Raw genomic sequence first — 23028 nt, forward strand, 5'->3', positions numbered from 1 at the left:
AATAGGAACATCATCCATTTAGAGTAGACAAGTTTAAGTTGACATTAGGAGTACTACTCAGTTTGTGGCACCAGAGGAGCTGTGTCTAACCCCTTTTGATGTCATCTGGGTTGTCTTTGCTTGGGCTTGAGACTACAGATCTGTAGCAGAAAAGCCTGCTTTACCAAAGACAGCAGTTACAAAAATATGGAAGTGCAGAGAGTCTGAAAGACACAGGACTGAACAGGTAGGACGGTCTAATGAAAAGACACTCCTGGTTGCATTATGGGAAATGTAGGCTGCTTTAAAGCTTGACCAGATCTATGGTCTAAAAGTCCATATATCTTGCTTTAATTGAACAGTATGTCTCTTGTGAGCACTGTAAAGAGCCTGTACCCATGTCTTGCTGCTGAATTTGAAAACCAAATCTGATCCCAATGCTGACTGTTACCTTACCAGGATAATGCAGCACACTGGATTCATTGTCTTTGTCTGATCCCAAAATTACCCAAACTGAGCCTGAAACCTGGTACTGCATCAGGATCTGTCCAGTCTGGGACAGGTGGTGAGTTCTCCAACTTTTAATCATTGAATTATCCATTTAATGGAGGCAATGATTCCTGGGTAACTAGATGGAGAATACACTGCATCAGGGTGGAGGGCAGTATTGGCGTGATGCCATAGGCCTGCAAAAGAACAGCTGGATAAACACGCTTCACCTCTGAAAGCTGATGAAACTTTCGGTGCTGTGAGAAAGCCACATTTGAGCGCCGCAGTGTTGATTGATAAGCCACAGACAGCCGTCAATAGGTGATTATCGCATGACACAGACCCTTAAACACACACACATAACCACACATAAACACAGACATGTCTCCGTCCTAACAAGGCCGAGCCCAGAAAAGCCTCCGCGCACTTCTTTATTGTTTAGCCGCAACAACCGCAACAACCCAAAGCCTTTTCGAACGGGCACCCACACATGCTGCACTCCCACAAGCACTTCCTCACACTCTTACATGCACACAGACCTGCAATGCATGCACGTGCACAGTGTTATTTCCACTCATGCATCAGCAACACGGAGTGTTTAATCTTGTTCTCCACGCTTTGTTAGACCCAGTGTTAGAGCCTAGTCTCATACACACTGTCTTGTACTTCCGCCCAGATAAGCCTTAAAGGCAGCAACAAGACAGCAACATCATCAACCTCCCAGCTCCCACCGTGCTCATGCCCCCCAGCTTCTGTAGCGCATTGTTTGCAGAGCCTCATTACTGTAATTAAAGACCTGGCAAGAATGTCCTAGCTTCTATTCTTCACAAGTCCTGTAAGTCACCCCTTGACTTCTGCTGTTGTATTGTGATGTGAGGCCGAGAGGGACAGCCTGGGGGAGTCATGGGATGGGTTTGATCCGGGGGCTCCTTGTTTGTGATTGGAGCTGAAGAAATACAAGACTGATAAGGTTAGAAGGAGTTCAGAGGAGGAAGTTGTTTGCCAGAAGCAAAGAGTGTCACAGAGCAATCCTTGCTCTTCGCTGTCAATCCGTTTCCTGTTAAAAACAAAAGATCTTGTTATTCGAACCTCAGTATGACACCTCCAGCAGCTCTTGGCACGCAGTACTGTTGCTGGCAAAAAAAAAAGGAGATTCTGTTTTACTTGTATTTTCAGTCCACATTCATTTCCAGTTCAAGGTTTTCAGCTGCTACAGTTTCTTAAAGCTTGAAATTTAGTTCTTTGATCACTTGAGTCGTGCTGTGGTACAGTTTTCCCAGATAGCCTGAAGACAGGTAGGCAACCATCTCCCCAACGCAGCTGTGATCTGTCAGTGAGATTTGAGTTTAAGATGTGGTAAGTGCTGCTTTTGAACATTCAGCGGCGTAAAGAAAATGCTTATTGTGTTGAGAGTGATTTAATCCTGGTGGGATGCCATAGATACAAAAATCAATGATCTTTTCAGAAAAGCGTAAATATCTGTTGGATGTAACAAGTTCTAAATATGTCTGTACCGACAAAAAGAAGTGTTAACAATGATAAATGTTAACAATTCTGCATCCATCTGTGGGTGCACGTACAGGCTAATTTACATAGGCTAAAGAAACACTGTAAGAATGTCATATATGGTCAACCACATCCCTTTGAAAGTCCTATTAACCGGACTGTCGAGGCTACATTAATGCCACACAGAGTTGTGAGCAGCAACCAACAAAGATAAAGACAAAAACCATCACAGACAATAAGGTTATATTGGGGTGACCAGCATGCACTACAGGTGGTATCATATTGAAGATTCTATAAATGTTTCTATATTTAATTTGTCATTCAATTAGTAAATACACATGAAAGCAGTAATGAAGCATGTACAATTAGTCAAGGTCTCCAAACCTTGACTAATTGTGCATATCATGGGCAATCATAGGCTTTGGTTGAAATGATTTTTTGCCCGTTGCACCAAACAATTCTTTTTGTAGCTGAGAACAAAAATGAGAAATTAATGGCATCATTTCCATTTGAGAGAAATGATTTTTTTTTTTTGTTTTGTTTTTGCACATCATTAGGAACGGACAATCTATCAGTTATGCTCACGTGATTCAAAGTAAAGTTGGGGATTGTTTGCCCTGGACAACACCATTTGATCACGAAGGCCTTGCTGGCATTGTACGCATGGTCATGTGTGGCTCTAAACATACGCACACTCTGAAGCACTTGAAGTGAGAAGCTGTTAAATCAGCTTCCATGTGTAGAAAGCACAAAACTGTGTGAACGCATGGTTGATATTTGAGGTCTAATGAGATCAGATTCTACTTCTTGTAATTTCATACAAGTTGGTGTACACAAAAACAGGCGAACTCACTGAGGCAAAGAAAACGGTTCCGATGGGTTTTCTCTTCTCTTCTCTCTCCATCACTTTCCATTTTTCTGCATGCGCTCTCTCTTCGGGTCACATGGCTTGCTTATGCAGAGGCACATTTCCATTTCAGCCCTGTCTAGTCATCTCCGTCTGGAGTCGCTGACGTGCAGCTAGTCACCATCCACTCAGAGCAAATAAGAAGAGACGCAGGTGTACACTGGCCCTCGACTCGGAAAGCCCATTAGTTCACAGTACACAGATTACAAAGCTGGCTAGGTCGGAGCTGGACCTGGACAGGAGAGCAGAGGAAGCAGACCTAATCTGCCTGCTAACAGATGGCTCCCCGATCACACACAGCCACCCGCCTGCCAGCCATGTTGGAATGGAGTGGCCGCCCACAGCGAGGTTGGAGAGGGCGCGCAGGCGGAGGAGGAGATGATTGTTATTGAATATGAAATGTCGATCACTTGGAATGAGCACACTATTCAGGTCGGGGGAGGCACAGAGGATTGATTCCCTTATCTGGATGATAAACAGAGGTCCTTTTTATGATATTCGTGTTTGTCTGCATAGCTGAGTGAGAAGTTGTCCTCATGCGTGGCTCTCATCCAGTTGATGTATTGCGTAATGCCTTGATTTATACCGCCATCAAAATAACAATCAGTCTTGAAAAATCTCATCTTTGCCACCACAAATTTATGCTTTATGCCCTTATATCTTGGGCTGCATTGCTCTCTAGCCGTCATCTCTCCTTAAAATTCAGTGTCCTCTCAAAGAGCTGATCTGCACTGTGCATTGAAGAGCCACAGGTAAAATCTATATAATGGAGGAGGTTGCTGTTCTTATGGTCTCCAGATCCTTTCGTGAAGTCAGTTCTAATTCAAATTGAAATGTATGACACAAATATAAAAATAAATGAAATATGAAATGATGACACAGTTTATATTAAGCAAGGCCTCATATATTCCCCATTACCTATTGCTTATTAGAATGCATATTAGTGGCATATTGGCTTCTTTTTAGTCATTATAAATAACTTATTAATGCCTTGTTCTGGGGCTTAACGGTTAAAGTTAATTCCATCTTACTATCAATAAGCAGTAATTAGGAGGGAACATTCTTAGTTCACGGCCTAGACGTTGTAAATGGTCATGCACAATAAGGCATTAATAGGTACTTTATAATGACTAATAAAGAGTTAATATGCTACGATATGGACACTAATAAACAATTTTCTTAATAGTGAATGTGCGCACTTTAATATAAAGTGTTACCAAAATGACTAATAAATGAAATTATGAAATGATTTTCTTCCGGTCAAAAAGGTCTGCGTATTACACCTGTGCTATTCCTACAGTACCTCACTTTGTTGGGGTCAAAGAGAACAGTAAATTAATACTTGTAGCATCATTACCATCATTACCCTGAGTAGTATTTGACCACATAGAGCTCCCTGTTCCTTGACATGATGCACATGCTCTTTATATTCCTGCCACTGACCTCGTACTATCCCACCCATCGGCAGCCGCTGGTGGTATGCGCCAAGAAACGGAACAATGCAGCAGCAAACACAAGGGAGACTGCGAGTGAATGTACACATGGATGGAAATAATGCAGGTTCCCACTTATTGAAAAAAATTGGCCTTGAAAATGTTGTAGGAGGAAAGAAACTCATTCAGCACATTTGTTGGCCTCAAGGATCCAGTTCACACAGTGCACGCTGGTGAGAAGTACTGAACGTAAACATAACTTTGTTTGCGAGACAAATCCACAGGGTACCTGTCAGGGTGCATTTTTTTAAAAGTTACTGAGTGCGCTGCAGCATTGTTTGTTTCCTACCAAACAGTTCTGTGAATGTACCTGTTTTTAACTAAACTACAGTGAGTTTTTGCAGTAGTCCTCACCCTTTGTGTACTAAACATGTACATACCTCATGTCATGTTCTTCTTCTTGAACAACTTTTGGATACAATAACATATGATTTACATTTCATAGAAAATTAGTGGGAAAAAAAAGTGTTTGTTTGAAATGAAGCCTAAGTCAGGACATCAGTTGTATTTGTTGTACTTAATAATTGAGTCAGTTCAGTGATTATTGGACACTAATATTTTTTTTCCATCAAACATTCAGAGAGAGCAGCGTTGTTCCCTCTGAGGTGTGAACGCCAGCACGGGCCGGTTCAGGTGTTAAACTGTTATTCTGTGGAACCGTGTCCATTCTGGATCACAGAGCACGAAACCAGTCAGTGCGCGTCATCCTGCAGCGGAAGCTAATCCCAGCTGCTGTCACTAACTCAGGCACAGCTAAGCAGCATCCTAACAGCACAGCACATTACACTTTGAGGGCAATCTCTTGAAGAAGCTGCTGCTTAATGTGCACTCCGAGTGTGTGTGTGTGTGTGTGTGTGTGTGTGTGTGGGTGTATGAGCCTCCACACCTCTGTCACAGCAGCTGAATGTATACTCTTTATGAGTTCAGGGCAATTATGTTAAACAGGTGGCTACCAAAGAGCGAGTGGCAACAAATCGCCACAGGCAGTGACTCACACTTTCATTCTTACATAACTGCCTGCCCTGGATCGTTTCTTTTGAATCATGACATGATGTTTGTCTTGTAAATAGCGCTGCAGCACAGCATTTAATAAGTTTTTCACAGTGTGATTATGACAGTTTCAGAGAGATTTTCCTTATGACTCTCATCTCACACTGTGCATGTATACACGGTTATGCTGGTAATTGAGTCTTGCAGCCAATTGCATAATGTGGCAGCTATTTACACAAATTGAAATAACTTGAAAACAGTGTTTTTCGAGTCTTGGATGTCATTCAAGAGTAAGTTTCGGTGTTTTCACTGCTGTCACTTTCTTCCCAGCTGGGTTTCATATTCGATTCTTTCCCTTTGAGACAGAATGATGCTGAGAAAGTCTCAATCCACACACGTCTGTTATCCCACAGATGCTCCTCACTGTCACTCATTCCCCCTGTCCTTCAATAAAACCTTTGCTCCTCTCCTCCCTTTATCTCCTCCCTGCCTCCCCTGGCTGTCTTCCCCTCATTTGTTCTCCATATCTTTGCAAATCTGCAAAGTCCTCCCTGTTTTCCTTCCATCTGTCAACAGTCTCTGTCTCAGCGTGTACCCACATGAGAAAAAAATATTTTCCTGAATCTTCAAATATGAAAAGTTTCCCATGCAGTTTGGTGCATCACTCCCAGATGGCGCAGTAGAAATGAAAGGTGTTGGAAAAATGGCTGCGTTTTTGTGCCTTGTAAATACACGTGTTTCATTTAAAGCAACAACTCCAAACCACAGAGGATTACAACGAATGCCACCACATGTAAACCCAACAAAACACTTAATGCCTACATACAGTATGCTAGTTCAGAATCCTGTTTTCAAACATAACCGATTTTGGATCGGGAAAAAAAAAAAAAACATATGTAGAAGACACTGAACTGAAGCATATTTTGAGTAGGCGTACTATATTTTTAAATATGCTTTCTCAGATGGCACAAATACATATTTTGAATGAATATCACTGTGTGTGTGACAGTGGATTATTTACCGCCCATGAGACAGTCACTGTCACTCCACATGCTGTCCATGGTACTGCAGCTTAACTCTAAAGTCTGTTGTTGGTTAAACAAGACAACAAAAGCCATGCTCGCAGCTTTGTGAGGATGTACTGAATGCTAACATTAGCATGCTAACACACTCACAGTGACAACATTCTGATGTTGATGGTGATTATTATTATCATTTCCTATCATTCCAATTTTCGGCTCAAAAGTCTGATCCGCAGTGGCTGTCAGCCCAGCAGACGAGCTCTGCCGGTGGGCCGACAGGGACTGTCCTGGCCTCTCCAATTACCCAGAAAACCCCTGATCAGAAAAATGATCCTCATTATTGACGCCTGGAAGGGTCCCCTTCAGGGACAGAGAGAGAGAGGAGGACAGAGACAAAGAGATTACACAGCAGCAGCAACACAATCAGACAGACTGACAGACAGATGGGTGCATAGATAGATAGATGGATAGATGGATAGAGAGAAAGAAATGAATGAAGGAAGTCAGTGTGTGAAAATAAGAGTAAAATCTGAGCTGCAACAGCAGAGGGACACAGCCAGATTTAGCAGAGGGAGTGTGTGGGCGGCAGGAAGTGTGTGTGTTGTCAAAAACTTGAGGGAACACTGTCCAGAGCTGACAGAATCAGGGATGTACTGCATGAAAGGAGGTGAAAAAGCAGGTCTGTGGCGTTAATTCAGAGCAAACTGTAGGTGTACTGCTGACACTCTCACAGGCTGCTAACAAATCTCTGTACTTCCGTTTGACTCAGGATTCCTGTGTCTTATCCAAACGTGTTTTTTTTTTTTTTTTTTTTTTACATTTTTTTTCTTCAACCAAGGCAGGATGTTGCTCAGCACACTTTCTCTTTTCTACAATGGCTTGTTTAATATTTATGCAGTGACACACATTCACACTGACACGAGGCAATGACAGCCTTCTACTTACTATTGGAGCAAATTTAGGTTTTCCGTGCCTTCATAGGCATTTTACAGCAGTACAGAGATTGTCCCTGTTGGCACTGATGCCACTGATGATCATGATACGCTCCTGCTGTGTGCCACATAAATGCTTGTCACTGCTGTTTCGCTGGTAGGCACCACTGTGCACGGGCATGCCGGTGGTGTGCCACTCTTGGTTTAGTGTTTTATGCTGAATCTAATGGAATGCACTTGAATAGTGGTATGTCACTGCAGTTTGATCGGTATAAAGGATATGAAAATGCCACATACCACTTCCCATCTGGTTAATGACAATTCTTTGCTGGCATATGCCGCTGCTGAATGCAATATGCCGATGCTATAAGCTGCATGAAAACATTATGTCACTATTTTCCCACTGAAAGATGTCACTTTTCACCAGCAGGCACTGTGTAAAACATCTAGCTCATGCCATAGCATTACACTGGAAGAATGCCATCCTTCTCTGGTTGCTATTAAAGCTAGCGATGGTAGCCATATGGCTAAAAATAAGCATAGCTTTTTATGATAAAAGAGGGCTGTTGCGATTTTACACATCACTGTCTGTTTACAGGCCTTGGGAAGTGCTACTGCGTATGTTAAGTTGTGTGAAACATTTTTTTTGGCTCCAGGCAAAGCTGCATGAAATCAAGTTTGGAAATGAAAATTATCTGGGATTGTGAAGTCAGACAGGAGGCTACATTAGCTGCTGCTAGCATAACATGCTCAAATCTCTGACTCAACTGTTGCCAAGATTTTTGCAAGGAAGAAGAATATATAATGTATTATCATGATGATTTCTGTGGTTCTGCTGTTTCTTATCAGTTCTGACACATTTCTTTAATGTCTGGGTTAGACCACACAAATTTAGTCTGATTCTGAGGTGATTTTGTTGTGGTCGACCAATTACCAGCATCATGGCCAATCATGAACAGCAGTTGGGTGTCTGTACTTGTGTAGTGTGACATGTTAAACGACCTGTCGTACAGCGTCTGGGACGCCGCACGACACCCCGACAAAAAGACTATTATGTCAGAAACTTTTTGTCTTGATACGCCAAGTGTGGCATCACTCACTACATGTTCCTGAGTGTTGACCAATCAGGTGCTCTCTCTCCAGAGCGCAGTCAGGCAACCATGGCGAAGAGGAGGAGGAGGGTAGCTGCTGTGCTGTCATAACATTATCCACAGTCCCAACTGCAGGAATATGCTTATCATTAGTAATTCCGGATCTAACAATGAAGCAGCCTGTTTGATGCTGCAACACAGCCAAGCCTGCTCCTTGTAGTAGAATAAACAACTCTGGAAATAAAATTACTATATGTGAAACTCGTTGTACCTGTCATCATTGTTATCTGGATGCTACCAGTAGATGTGTAAATAATGAGCGAATGGGCTGAATTTTACGCCTCTTGCGTTTGCTTTTAATGTTATAGCACATCCACAGCTGTTTTTTCATTCTTTTCGGTACACAAGGCCGGCAACATCACGCACAACCCAGTTTGACTGACGGTTGTTTCACCCGCCTCCCTCGGAATAAGGCATGTAGTCGTGGTCGTACATGTAGTCTTGGAAGTTGCCCGACCGAGACACGACAAGAGTTTGTGGCACTGTGATCATTAGATCTGACGAGGTGACTGTAGCGAAAGACAAAAAAATCGTGTGGTGCAACCTATAGTGAAGTCTTTGTCAAAGGGCGTGATGTCATGTTTAGAGGAGGCTGGGCCATACATACCACTTCTTACATTAACTTCATGTTTTTCTTTATTGGTAACAGTTTGATCATTTTGCTTTCATAAGAACTTTGCCTGTGGCAGAAAAAAAAATCCTCCTGACAAATGAATATACTGAATTACTCCTGTTTGTTAAGAGCCAGACGCCATATTGTTTACAAGTCACCCACAGCACTGTTCCTCATCTGCTACAATGAATAACGCTGTTTTGACAGGCCTTCATTAAGCTGTTTAAATAATATCAAACACACCGAGTAGTAGGCTATTATTTACACCGTTTATCATTATTATTTGGTTTTCATTAAACTGTTAAAAGTATTGTTGATCAAATGAATAAAGACACTTGTTTCTGGAAGTGTGTTGTAATAGGCCCGTGCGAGGCGTTGTGAATGGCTGTAAATTGAGAGGCACTTCAATCAGTACTCATATCGACCAGCGTATTCAATAAAACACCCAGTGCTCATGTCAGCTCTGAAAAACGTGTTGCTCTGCCACTTGTCATAAAAGAGGTTTGATTTTCAATTCCAACAGAAACATACACCTAATCCACACAAGTGCACAGTTTGTGTGAGTGTGTGTGTGTGTGTGTGTGTGTGTGTGTGTGTGTGTATTGGTGTCCTGCTGTGCGCTGCCCAGCCGTTTGACCTTTTCTGTGTCTCTTCTGTCAGGTATGCGTATCCTGGTCACCCTGCTGCTGGACACCCTGCCCATGCTGGGTAATGTGCTGCTGCTCTGCTTCTTCGTCTTCTTCATTTTCGGCATCGTAGGCGTCCAGCTGTGGGTTGGCCGGCTCAGAAACCGCTGCTTTGTGGAATATAACTTCCCCTTGTAAGTTCCACGTTTACCATGTCAGTGTTTCATCTGTGTATTTGTGCCAATGTGTGGAGGGTTTGATCTATTTAGACCTCAGGAAACACATCTGTTATGCTCAGTTTAAAGCTACGCAGCAGGATTCATAGTGCGTGTTTGTAAAGGTCAGCTACAGTATTGGTCATGCTAATATGTTGGTGAAAGTAGCTCAAATACTGTGCTTATTTTGACAAACTGAGGTGAGTATTTCCATTTTATGCTACTTCATACTTCTATTCCTGAGAAGGAAATACAGTACAATTTTTGTACAATGCATTAGAGCTTATAGCTACCAGTTACTATTCAGAATAAAATGACATGTGCAATGACAGAACACTTGGACTCACTTTCAGTTTTATCTCCAAATACATCGTTTTAGACAACCTGGCTAAGCTGTTAGCTTGTCCACAATCAGCGTGTTCTCACCAGAAAAAGATACAGAGCATCAAAATACAAAGTAGCTGTGCACAAAAAGAGCTATTTTATATTTCATGCTGTTATTGGCCTTCAAATTCTCATGTTTTCCAGAGCCGCAAAAGGGTACTGGATTTATTTATTTGTTATTTTCCTGATAGAGCTGAGATAAACAACACAGATGAGATTGCAAACAGGTCTACAGGAGGCCAAGGTAATACCATGGAGTAAACCTTGACCCCACACACTAAACTAGGTCATCTGCTAAAGTCAATGAGGTTAGTGATTATGGAGTCTCATCCCAGTGATGAATGGAAGAGCGACAAGCCGTGGAATAATGAGAAAGACCCCATGAGGCTCATGGTATATAGAACATGGCCACCCATGACTTATTCATGTTCCCTGTGTCATCCTGGCTCCATTACTCTCTATAGGATTTATGACATCTCACAGCTGTAATTTAAGTTCATGCATAATAGCGTTGGTGAGCTGGCATATTTTTTTGTCATCATCATCAATTTTTAGACCCTCTTCATATATCTGGAAGGTCTGTATTTCTGCATCAGATGAATGCCATTTATGTCCGGCTTTATGTTCAAAATCATAAGCATCTCATCTCTTTTAATGCCCGCCTCAGTTTCTGTTTTGTTCTATTGCCCATACATGTTTTCTTGCTTTAGCAAAATAACAGCTGTTAACTGTTAACTGCATCGACAGTGACTCTTTATTAGACTGATTGAGAATATGTGACAGCGCGCGGTAGGAACCACATTCCATGCGTCATTTTAGGGTGTGATAAATCAAATGTGTTTCATACTGAGCTCATTGGACCAGTAAGTATTCTCTGTAGATCATCCCAAAGTGTGAAACAGCTTTTAAGAATGTATAAATAAATGAGTGAATATGAAGTGGTCCTGCAGTGTAGAAGGACTGGTCCTGTCCCACAAAGCATTTGAGGTTGCTACACAATTAATACAGACCGCCACCTGAATGTGTGCTGACAGACAAGCCAGATATCACACAATCACCAGACACACATATCAGATATTCCAGACAGGGTAGTGCTGTTAAGAGGTGGTGTAGAAGCCAGACAAAATGTGTGTGTGTTCATCTCACGCAATGCACACAAGGGTCTCCCCAACCATTTGGCCCCAGGTTTGTCAACACAATTATAGCTGGCTTCACTGATTAGTTCTTACTATCTGTTTGAGGGAGTGTTAATCAGTGAAATCAGCTGCTGTAGGATTTGCATGGAATTAAAACCTGCAGACTTTGGGAATGCAAAGTTGATCCACTTAAAATAAAAGGCAGAACTATTGCTATATAAAAAACATCCAGCCATTAGAACTGCCTCAACCTGGCAAGAAAAGCAGGTTGCAGTTCAACAGTGATGGCCGAAGGGCAGAGATGGTTCCCTGAAGAGAGACACATCCCTGTGTTTTGTAAGTTTTCTGGGAAAAGCCTTGGTGAAGAATGATGTTTTGTGGTTTCACAACATGTAGCTAGTTGAATTTCTACATTCTTTGAGAGGTGTACAAGAATTCTTGGTCATTATGGATATCAAATCTGTTTATTATTTTATACAAAAGCTTGCAACAAAATGTGTGTCTCAGTTTGTTGTAAGCTCCTGACCAAAGGGTATCTTTTGTGCTTTATTTTAGTGGTTAGACATATTTTAAAGGCCCAGTGTGTAACATTTTTAGGGATCTATTGGCAGAATATCTATGTTCTAATTTGTGTATAGTAACCAAGAGTAAAAATATTTTCTGTTACCTTAGAATGAGCTCTTTATATCTAACAGATCTTCCACAGAGTCCAGCATGTTGCATCACCTACCACCTACAGTAGCCCAGAGCAAACAAATCAAACACTGACTCTAGGGAGTGCCTTGTATGCTTTTAGCAAGTTTCATGTCCACTGTAGGTTCTCCTGCATGCTTGGAAAGGGAGGGGTGTTCACTTGGTTGCAGTCTGTAACCTCATTGCAAGATACCACTAACTCCTACACACTGGCCCTTTAAAGCAAGATTATTTAACTTGTGCAAATAGATAACATGTTCTTCCTGTTGTTATTGAAAGGTTCAAATCCAAATGATAAAACACCCCTTTGCTTATATGAATACGCTCTGTAGTTTTGCCGTGCAATGACCTGTAATGGATAGCAGGCCATGCCGTCATAAGTCTGCTGGCCCCATGACTCTCAATACCAGTGTTAATCAGTACGTTAACCCCTGTGATGCCCTCTCTTTTTCTTCCCCGAAGCCCTCTCGCTGCTGAATACTACCACACTGAAAACGACGACGAGAACCCTTTCATCTGCTCTCAACCCCGCGATAATGGCATGAGGGACTGCAACTCTGTGCCCAAGCTGTATGAAGAAGGAGGCGTGCAGTGCAACCTGGATATGTACTCCAACAGCACTGACAACACCACCTGCATCAACTGGAACCAGTACTACACCAACTGCTCTGATGGTCTGATCAACCCTTTTAAGGGAGCCATCAACTTTGACAACATCTTCTATGCCTGGATTGCCATCTTTCAGGTAAAACAGCTACTCACACCTGGAAGTTACAGATGAAGAACTGGACCAAAAAATAGTCCATTAATAAGAAACAAGATTTTGCAATGAGGCTCATCTGTGGTTCTATGGTTTGGCTGATGTGTAAGCCTGTAATACAAGATGGAGACAAGAGGGAAAGAGGGAGCTTAATTGCCCCAGCGGCTAGTGTATCAGAAAAATATGGCTTGCAGGATTAGTAGGTTGCCACAGCCACACAACCAGACTGCAGCCTCATTTTTCCACACCATTTGTTTGCTATCTCCACATCATCCGACAAGCCTTTCGCTGGATTGTTCATTCATCGTTGTCTAGCTGAGGGGGGGTAATTTTGGAGGATGAAAGCCAGGTTGGAGATGAGTTCTCCCATAACTCTTCCATAACTGCTTGTGTTGGATAATGCACATGAGAAATGTTGGGGATTAGTCTTCTGCTGAGTCTTGGTATTTGAAACGTTCTGGACTGTGAAATATTGTATATTTTAATTCCTATTTTTAATTCTACTCTGTGGTTTCTTTTAAGAGTTGTCTTACTGTTTTTTTTCTGTCTGTATTCCTTTCCTCTGCCTGTGGTCTTCAGGTGATCACTCTGGAGGGCTGGGTGGACATCATGTACTTTGTGATGGATGCTCACTCCTTCTACAACTTCATCTACTTCATCCTACTCATCATTGTAAGTCCACTTTGTGGTGCCACCAGCTGTGTGCATGTGTGTCTGATGATGATTGAGCAAGCGGGTCAGGTTGTGTGAGCAACTATTGAGGGTGTGTGAATAATAATGTTACCTACCGCTCCATGTCCACAGATTGGCTCATTCTTCATGATCAACCTGTGCCTGGTGGTCATCGCCACCCAGTTCTCAGAGACCAAGCAGAGGGAGAGTCAGCTGATGAAGGAGCAGCGGGTGCGCTTCATGTCCAATGCAAGCACTCTGGCCTCCCTCTCCGAGCCGGGCTCCTGCTACAACGAGTTGCTCAAGTACCTGGTTCACATCATCCGCAAAGGGGCCAAACAAGTGGCCCATATCTGCAGGCTTTTGGCTCGCCGTGCCGGGCTCAACATCGCAGCCTCGCCCCCAGCCACGGAGCCCCAACGTAGCCAGAGAAGGAGAAGGAAGTCCTCCAGGCAGGGATCTGTGTCGGTTCATCACATGATGCACCATCACCACCACCACCATCACCACCACCACCACTACCACCTGAGGAATGGCAGTGTGAGGGGAGGAGAGAGCATCAGGTGTCTGGAGGGAAGGGATTTGGAAGCTGGTGCTCATAACAACAACGGAGGCACTCTTTTAGCAAGCACCGACACAGGACACCTTACTTTAGCCCCGCCATATTCAGTGACAGCAGCCGCCTCTGATACAAACCTGGCCATTTTGTCCAATCTTGCTGCAGGAGCTGCAGATTCATCTTCAGCTCACAGTGTATTCCACACAGAAACTCTTTGCTGTACCCCCTCGCCCACAAACCTGGGGCTGACCCTGGGCCCCTATTCCCTTGCCCCGGCTCCCATGTCCAGGGCCATGAAGAGGAACTCTGTACCCTTTGCAGCCCCAGGGCCTAAAAACTACCCCACTCTGCAGGCTGGAGCCCTGGCAGAGTCCAGACGAGGGAGTGCTGCTGCCAGCACTCTGACTAACATCAACTTGAGCCTGAATATCCCACCCATGCCCTTGGACAGACGGCCATCAAGCCTTTTGGACACACACACTCCCACAGGTAGTCAGATCACAACAGGAATGTGGTCACAGATGTTTGTTTAGCTCCATTAGCTGCATTCCTGTGAGTTAGCTGTGCTGGATAGAGTTTGCTTTGCTGAACTCTCCCATTAAGTAAAAAACTGGAAGGATTGAAAATAAAAGTATCTCATTCAGTCAGAATCAGTGTTTAATTTCCGTAGCAGTGGTGAATTAAACCAAGTAACACACCACTGGAAGTCTTCCAACTTCTGCAATCACCTATTGGTGGAATACAATTTCAATTTGTCGTGATTAAGCCTCAAACTATAACACTATCCAGAGTGCAGATTTTTTGTTGGAGACAGAGTGCTAATTACAGTCAATAAATGTTAATCCCTCATGTTGAAGCTTGCAGCCAGCTTCAGCTGCCCCTGGCCAACTTCTAAAAGGCAGTGGGCTCAGCAAAAGTCAGGCCAGGTCTGTTCAGGTTGTACAGATGATGGAAACATTGGCAGCCAGCCAGACAGGCCACAGCACAGCCTGTAGAGACAAGGCATTACTCACACAGCACACACTGCCCATCACCATCAAACACACTGCCTCTGACCCACACGCAAATGTCCACAAATGTTGTTTTTCCACAACAGATCTCTTTTATTGGATTTGACTATTTGTCTAAACAGTTTCATTTATGTAATTTATCACAATCATGCTGATCTCATGGCAGTTTCCTTCTCTTTGTCTCACTGTCTCCCATCTGACCTTTCTCACTCGAATGCAGCCCAGCTCTCCTGCCAGCTGTCGGCTCGTGACCTCAGCACCACCAGCAGTGCCATGGACACAGCTGCATTGACACTGGACCCTGAGAGTTGCCCCTACTGTGCCAAGGCCCTGGCCAACGAATCAGAGGGTGGCACCGAGGGCAACGAGACCCCGGGAGATTCTGACAGTGAAGGTGTATATGAGTTCACCCAGGACCTCCACCACAGGGACGGGAGAGACAGCCGACAGCCCAAAAAGAAGCACCGTAGGCTGGGCAAAACGGCAGCGAACATCGTTCGTTTCTGGAGGCTGGTGTGCGACACATTCAGAAAGATTGTGGACAGCAAATACTTTGGACGAGGGATTATGATCGCCATTCTGATCAATACTCTGAGCATGGGGATTGAGTACCATGAGCAGGTTAGCGTATATGTGTGTTTTTCTGTATTGCTCATTAAGAAATGTGTGAGTGCATGAAGTTGAATGCATTTGTTGGATGGTGATCCATTTAGAAACCTGAATTTCCCACACAAAGTTCACAATAAGCTGACACAGTCGTGCATAATGATAGAGGTGTTCACTTAACTTAGATCTTCTGTGCATGTGTGTCATTCTGTGTGATTTTGTAAGCTACACAGCTCCCACAAGCCCAAATAGAATTCCTGATGCCTTTCTCTGCTCTTGTTTGTTTAGATGAACATAATTACAGCAGTGTGAGAGAGAAAGCGGAAATGAGAGTGTGAGAGACAGAGGACACAGAGAAAGAGAGACAGAAATAGGAACACGGGTGATTTAATGGATGAGGAAGGCCCAACTGCAGCTGAGAGGTTTTCACTATCCCACATTCTCAATCTGCAGTTCTTTACACCTCGGTTTCTTTCTCTTTGACCCTATTTACAGCTGATATTAACAATCCAATCTGTATGAGGACAGCTTATCTCAATTAGGAAGAAGGCATGTTAATGCAAGGTGTAAATGCACGCAGAACACATTACTATGGACCAGATCACATCTGGAGGTCGTTTAGAGTGCATTGTGATCTGATCTCAACCAGGTGCGAATGCAACCTGTACAATCTCAAGAACAGAATCCACCCATCAAGTTGAAAGGTTGTGGAACTCCACCTCGCCCTGCTATCTCAAGCTGTCTTTCAAAAAGCTACAGTATATCATTCATGTTGGCAAGTCTGCGCTCTTCACCTAAACTGCATTATGTCACCTTACAATAACATTTAACCAAAACCTTATCCTTTGTTTTTCACTGCAAATTACTGGGAACATTATTTTCTAATAAGTCCAGCGGGTTGCTGTGCGGTGGTTAAGGGGTGGATAAGTTTCAATTGCTACAAGTAGCAAGTGAAGGCCCAATACTTAACTCTAGTAGTTACTTAACCTACTAATCAGTTACCAGCTTCAAATGTATTTAATCAGCCCAGAATACAAGAAGTCAAAACGTAGTTTTCTTCACCTGTTTTTGTGTAAAGTTGTATTATGTTCTTGTGTGTGTGTGTGTGTCAGTGTGTAGTAGGAGTAGTCTATCCAAGTTTTGCGAGGTTACTTTCGGTCCCTGACCCAGTGCCTATAAACAAATCCAGATGCCAAACATCCGCAGCGCGCGCACGCGCGCGCACACACACACACACACACACACACACACACACGCACAGGAGGTTTTATAGCTTTCTAGTCTCCACCTTTGTTCAGTCCGTAGCTTTCCTCAGTCTTCTCCTTCTCCATCTGCCCTGATCCTTCTTTTTTCTCTTTCCTTCTTCTTGTTGTGGTCCTGTTCCTTCTCTCCCCTTCTGTCTTGCCTCCTTCTTCCTCGTATTTTCCTTCTTCTTCCACTTCTTTCTCCTCCTTTTTGTTTTCCTCGCCTCTTTTGCCATCCTATCCTCTTATACCCTCCTTCTAGTTCTTATCTGCTCCTCCTCTTAACTCCTCTTAAGTCTTCCTCCTCTCTCTCTAGTGCTCTTTCCTATCTTGGGTTACATGGATCCCTTTAGTCTCCAGGCAGGCTGCTGAAAACTTTACTGAGACGCCTCATTGATTGCAAGCCCATCGACATCCAATAGACACAAGGATCACTAAGCCTCTGTTTGTCTCTGTAACTGCATCCACATGGAGGAGAGTTTGGGTTTCGATTTCCATACATCCTCCAGCCAAGTTTTCTCTTGGAGTTTTGCTCACAGTGTGTGCCCGGTGCAACTGCCACTTTAGGAATTAGGCTGAGACAAGTCTTACCACTGTGCTCAGTGCTACACAAGTTTAAAATCATCTTTCATCTGCGCCCAGCTGCCAAACTCAGTATCAGAAACATTATTTCATGTTTTTTGCTTTTATTATTTCATCCTGTGAAACTGTGTTTCTGAAGCAAAGCGTGGAGTTTTCCCATTGTAGTAACAAATTGAATGTGAACGGTATTCACAAGCGAGTGCATCACAAGTACCTGCATCTTTTTTTCCTCGTCTTTGCTCACAAACCAAAAGTGAATAGTAATATTGTGTTCCACCTCTGTAATCGATATATGCAGCGAGTCAGCCCTCAAAGACTGACATTACTTCTTGCATCTGCTTCACAATGAATGCCTTCCATCAATTCCCTCAGTGCCTGGGGTCAGGGGAGAGGGGAGCAAACTTGCAAAATGGGAAGGCATTTTTCATCTTCTGTCGAGACTCCAGATTTCAAAGCCGTCGTGCACCTGCAAAGCTCAGCATCGAAGCCAGCCGTCACCTGCAGTTACCTCTAATTTGATTCCGATCCAAGCTGCTGCTGCACAGTCCAGTCAAAAACTGTTGGGGCGCACAGCAAAGTACTAAATAAATGTTAAAGAATAAATAGATAGAAATTAAAACATGTGCAGATTGAGTAGATAGAAGCAGCCTCTGCATTTTCACTCAATTATTTTAGCTTGTTTGACTGATTCATGGTGTTAAGTCGAGGCTTATTTCACACACTCACTTTACTTTTTTGACTTGACTTCACTGACTGTATACTCTACCTACAGTATGTACTGCGGTCAAAGCAACTGAATGTTTTCTACAAATATCAGTCATCAAGCATGTGACGTCCACAATTTTAAGTTTGTTCAATCACCATTCATTCTTCATCTGGATCATAGATGTTGTAATGTTTAATCAGCTCACCTCTCTGAGAGACAGAGATGAGTCTTCTGTACATCATGGGCTAAATGTGAAAGTTGGTGTTTGGGGAAAACTGGCCCAAGAAGAAATTGTGTTTCAGCTCTGTTGAGTGTGACAGATTATCGATCAAGTTGACCCATTTTACAGTCCCCCCTTCTGCTCTTTAGATGGATGACACACACGTATGCACACACACACACACCAGATGTGGTATTATGTACCATTCAAATAAGCTTGTGGAATTCTGACTGTGTCTTCAGGACAAAATTGATGACACTGATGAACACACATACGAAGTGAATCAAACTTCAACCTATATGTCAAGGCCAATCAATGTTTCTTCTGGCAATTATAGTAATTATATATGATGTGTTTATTAATCATGAATTGTGCTGATTATGCACTGGATCCATGTGTCTGACAAAAGAGGATTTCCTGTTTCCTGTCATCTTTCTTCTGGCTCTATCTAATAAATCCATATATCAGTTTTATATATTAATATATAATTGTCAGAATAGTCGTGCATTAAATCTCATGGCTACATGTGAAAAAGGGGTAGTGATGAGCTCACAGAAAATGATCGACTGTGCAGTTCCTCTCAGCAGTGTCTTTCAACTCAACTGTTGTGGTTTTATTTCGAGCCACAGCAGGAAGTTTAGTTCAATACCAAAGCTCTGCTAAACCCACTGCATGGTACCTGCCTGCCGCCAAACCACAGATAGACTCGCTAAAGAGAGGTAACATTGGACTTTAACTTATTCTTGGTGGTCAGAAACGTGACTCCAAATAAATGCTAATATGGATCATTTTCTGCTGGATATGTAAAGAGTAACAATATACCAACACATGGAGTCAGGTTAAGCTCCCCACAGCTGTGTTTACATGTTCCTCTCACTATGGTGCTCTGAGGCCTGGTGAACATGTTGAATGTGTTTTCTTCCTCATTCAACATGCAGTACTTTTTTTTTTTTATTTGGAAACTTGCATTGTTTAAATCTATACTTATGCTGGCTCGCAGTCTTCTTTTGTGTCCTTCAAAAACAGACATGTTAGCTTGCAACCCATCAGTGTGTATGGAGCTAAACCCTCACTGTCCATGACACATAACAGAGCCCTCCTGCTTGCTTCCTATCTCTTAAAGGCACACTCACAAATATGTTCACCCAAACACTCTGTGCTGCTTGGGAAACGCTGCATACGTGCTCTCGCTTTGAGGGGAGCAGAAGGGCCGAGTGCAGCAAATGTAAATGTGTGTGTGACACGGAGATGGAAGGATAAAGAGATGATTGAATAGACTGTTGGATAGGGATGACAGAGTGTAAGGACTTGGAGGTGCAGGGATAGAGGGAGTGATGGGTGGAAGAGTGGAGGCGGACGGTTTGGACGAGTAAGGAGCGGGTGTCTGCTTTATCTCTCCGTGCAGTTTAAGAGCGTTACCATTTATGGTGGAGCTGATGGAATAGTTGTGAGTCTGCCAACTATGTGACACAGCCCATAGTCTCTTTACTTGGGAAGGTCAATGTCTCTCTTGCTTTACATAAGAAACTTCCCTGCATCGTTATGGCCACAGAGACTGCCCATCGCTGTCTTCCCTGCTTGCCTTTTCTGCAGCTCTCCTGTCAGTCTTCCCACTCCCTCGATGAACTGTGCTGATGCCGAAATAGATTGAGGAGAAGTAAAGAGGCATAAAAATGACAGAGGTGCCAAGGGAGACGTGGGGTAAAATGCATGGTTCCTGTTTTGGAAATTGTTTTTGCTGTTACACTGGAAGCTTTTTAGCGCCCACATGAATATTGATTCGGTGTGTAGCTGCTCCGTGAGCACAGAGTGATCTGAAGTCACTTTTGGGTCACTTGGTCTACCTTTCCCACAGGCGACGTTTTGACTTTATTAACCTTGAAAGATATGTGCTTGAAAAAGAAACTACATATGGTAGAGTGGGTCTTTAAACTTCTGAGTGCTGCTCTTTGGTGATGCACCTCTGTCATTGATCTTGTTTTTCTCACTTTGTGAGGACAGGAGGGCAGGAGTAACTTCAAGAATGGCATGTCAGGGTCAAGTGCTTGAGATTTGACTTTAAAAGCAGAGGTACACAAACACATTGTGCACACATTTGTGAGGGAAACACACTGCAACCTGTTATTTAACCATCCTTAAATCCCAATTGAAATGAACAAATCGTGTGCAGATTTGCCTTGCAAAGCTCTTTTTTAAGTGCAGTTGAAACATAGAAGCAGGCTCCTGTGTTCCCTTGCAGCAATGCAATTAGTTACTGTGGTAATAGTTCAAACTGACACCAAAACTCAGCTGAAAATCAGTGGGGTGACTGCTTGCATTGCATTTCAGTTGCAAATACCTGAACATGGGGTCAAGCTCCAAGAATTCTGGGAGGCTACATTAAGGCACAGCTGCACTTTCAGCTAAAATGCTGACGTCAGCATGCTGATGTTTAGGTATACTTTTATCATATTCATCATTTTACTGTAGCATGTTAGAATAATAATACTTACTAATTAGCACTGTACAGCTGAGGGTGATGGGAATATCATGAATTTGGTAGTTATTTGATAATAAAAAGTGTTGGACAAAGTCAAATTTTGATCTGAAAAATGACACTTGATATGAAGTCAGATGACAGGAATGGCTAAACCAAGTTTCATGCTAGCATGCTCACAATGACAATGCAAGCATGTTTAATCTTTACCATAGTCGCTGTCTTTATTTAACGTGTTACCATGCTAACACTCGCTATTCAGCACAAAACGCAACATACAGCTAAGGCTGATGGGAATGTCATTAGTTTTATAGGTTTATCAGTGTTTGACCTTTTAAAAAGAAGAGAAACACCCAAAAGAGATTTCTCTGTCCCTTAAAACAACAGAACAGGGTGCAACAGGAGCTTTAGGTGGAAACAAGGCACCACAACAGAGGGCTTGAAAAGTAGGTCCAGCTCCTCCTATCAGCCCAGTGGGAGAAAACAGGAGCAGTCATACTTAGTTGTGCTGTGAGGCACAGGGACCTGCAGGATGTGAAGATCAATTATCCCTCATTGAACAGATACGTTACTTAAGCTGTTGTGTTTGATCGAATGCTGCCTGTGTTTCATACATCTCCTTCAGCCGCTTTTTCCATCTGCCTTACATTAATGTTTACGTTTTAGAAGTGGAAATAGGTCCACGTATTTCAAGGACTGACATTAATAGTAGTTTCTAAGTTATGACTTGTCTCATTTCCCAAGGTTATAGAATTAATGTACAGTAGTCAGTGTGTTAATGTGTGTTTGAAGGCCTGATGCTGTATTGTGTCCACACACATTTGCTTCTCCCCTTGCCAAACCCACAGAGACGGTGGAAAGACCCTCTCAACAAACTTGCTTCAACCAGAGACAATATTTATTCAGCTTTTATCCTACCCTGCCTGAGGAACGCAGAGTTGGCATGTGAAAACACTGGCCTCCCTCCAAGACAGGCCTAAGAAAAGTGTTTTTCTAATTTGTACAGTGGTGAGACGTGGACGGCAAAACAACAGCTCCTAATCCTGGTTTAAAGAGGGAGGGCTTTTCCACCCTGAAAGCCATGAAATCAAAATGGGAGAATCAATGAAGTGATCAAATGATGGATCCAGTTATTTCCTGGTTCAGTGAGATGCCAAATAAAACCCTGCCTGTGTGTAGCAAGTTCTCAGTTCTAGCTCCAGCTCTGAATCTACCATTTTATCCCTTTCGCATTGTCCCATCAAGTTCTGGTTTCAACTTTCTGTGTGGTGGTAAACATGTTAAAATAACTATTAAACACAGAGGGCAGAGAGTGTTTGTATTAACTCAATAATCTGCGGTTTGTTGATTTGGAAGATGATGAGAATGACAGAGCTTATAAAAAGGAAAATCTGTGGCTACAAAATATAATTCTAAGAAATGTCTTTTGTAACTGATACTGTAAGGCTTTTGCAGTTTGGTATAGTGTCTGCTACTGCTCACTACAACAATATAGACACAATGCAGTGCTGAAATTCAGCATGTACAAGCCTGCTTCCAGGAAAGTTGCTGAGTAAAACATGACTAAAATTCAGATTGATAAGTCGCTAATCCCTTTTGACACACACTCACCTCACTTGAAAACAGTACAAAGACAACATATTTAATATTTTGCCTCATTGACTTCATTGATTTTTGCAAATATATGCCTATTTGAAATTTAATGGCAGCAACACGTTTCACACAAGTTGGGACAGGGTTGTTTTGGGAAGTGACTTTGTCCAGAAATGTTTGTAGCTTGTGTAGCATGTGTTGTGGTTAACCCTGTGAAATGCTTTAGAAAGATCTAAAAAGCTAAGAAAATTCCTTATTCCTATTATCTGTGTGTAGTTCCATTATGTGGAGGCATTGATGCAGACTTTCAGATCATTAAGTCATCTGAGATAAATCATCATTGTTAATGCGTCCCAACCAACCAACCAACCATCCTGGAGAGTGCATCAGTTTCATACTTCAAATGTCTTCTTTTTTTAGCATTCAAGCCACTTGATTAAACTAATACACACACACAGACACAC

At 42.8% G+C, this 23028-nt stretch overlaps 1 protein-coding gene across 1 annotated transcript in view; it reads left to right on the forward strand.

Moving 5' to 3' along the window:
* Positions 1-23028, forward strand: part of cacna1g (calcium channel, voltage-dependent, T type, alpha 1G subunit) — a 234130-nt gene that overhangs the window by 119044 nt on the left and 92058 nt on the right. The window contains exons 6-10 of the mRNA XM_076759944.1: positions 9743-9902; positions 12599-12881; positions 13476-13568; positions 13701-14616; positions 15358-15758. Coding sequence (XP_076616059.1) covers positions 9743-9902; positions 12599-12881; positions 13476-13568; positions 13701-14616; positions 15358-15758 — 1853 coding nt within the window. The remainder of the gene's footprint in view (positions 1-9742; positions 9903-12598; positions 12882-13475; positions 13569-13700; positions 14617-15357; positions 15759-23028) is intronic.

The sequence above is a fragment of the Chaetodon auriga genome, chromosome 20 (genome assembly GCF_051107435.1).
Source record: "Chaetodon auriga isolate fChaAug3 chromosome 20, fChaAug3.hap1, whole genome shotgun sequence".
NCBI classification, from domain to species: Eukaryota; Metazoa; Chordata; class Actinopteri; order Chaetodontiformes; family Chaetodontidae; genus Chaetodon; species Chaetodon auriga.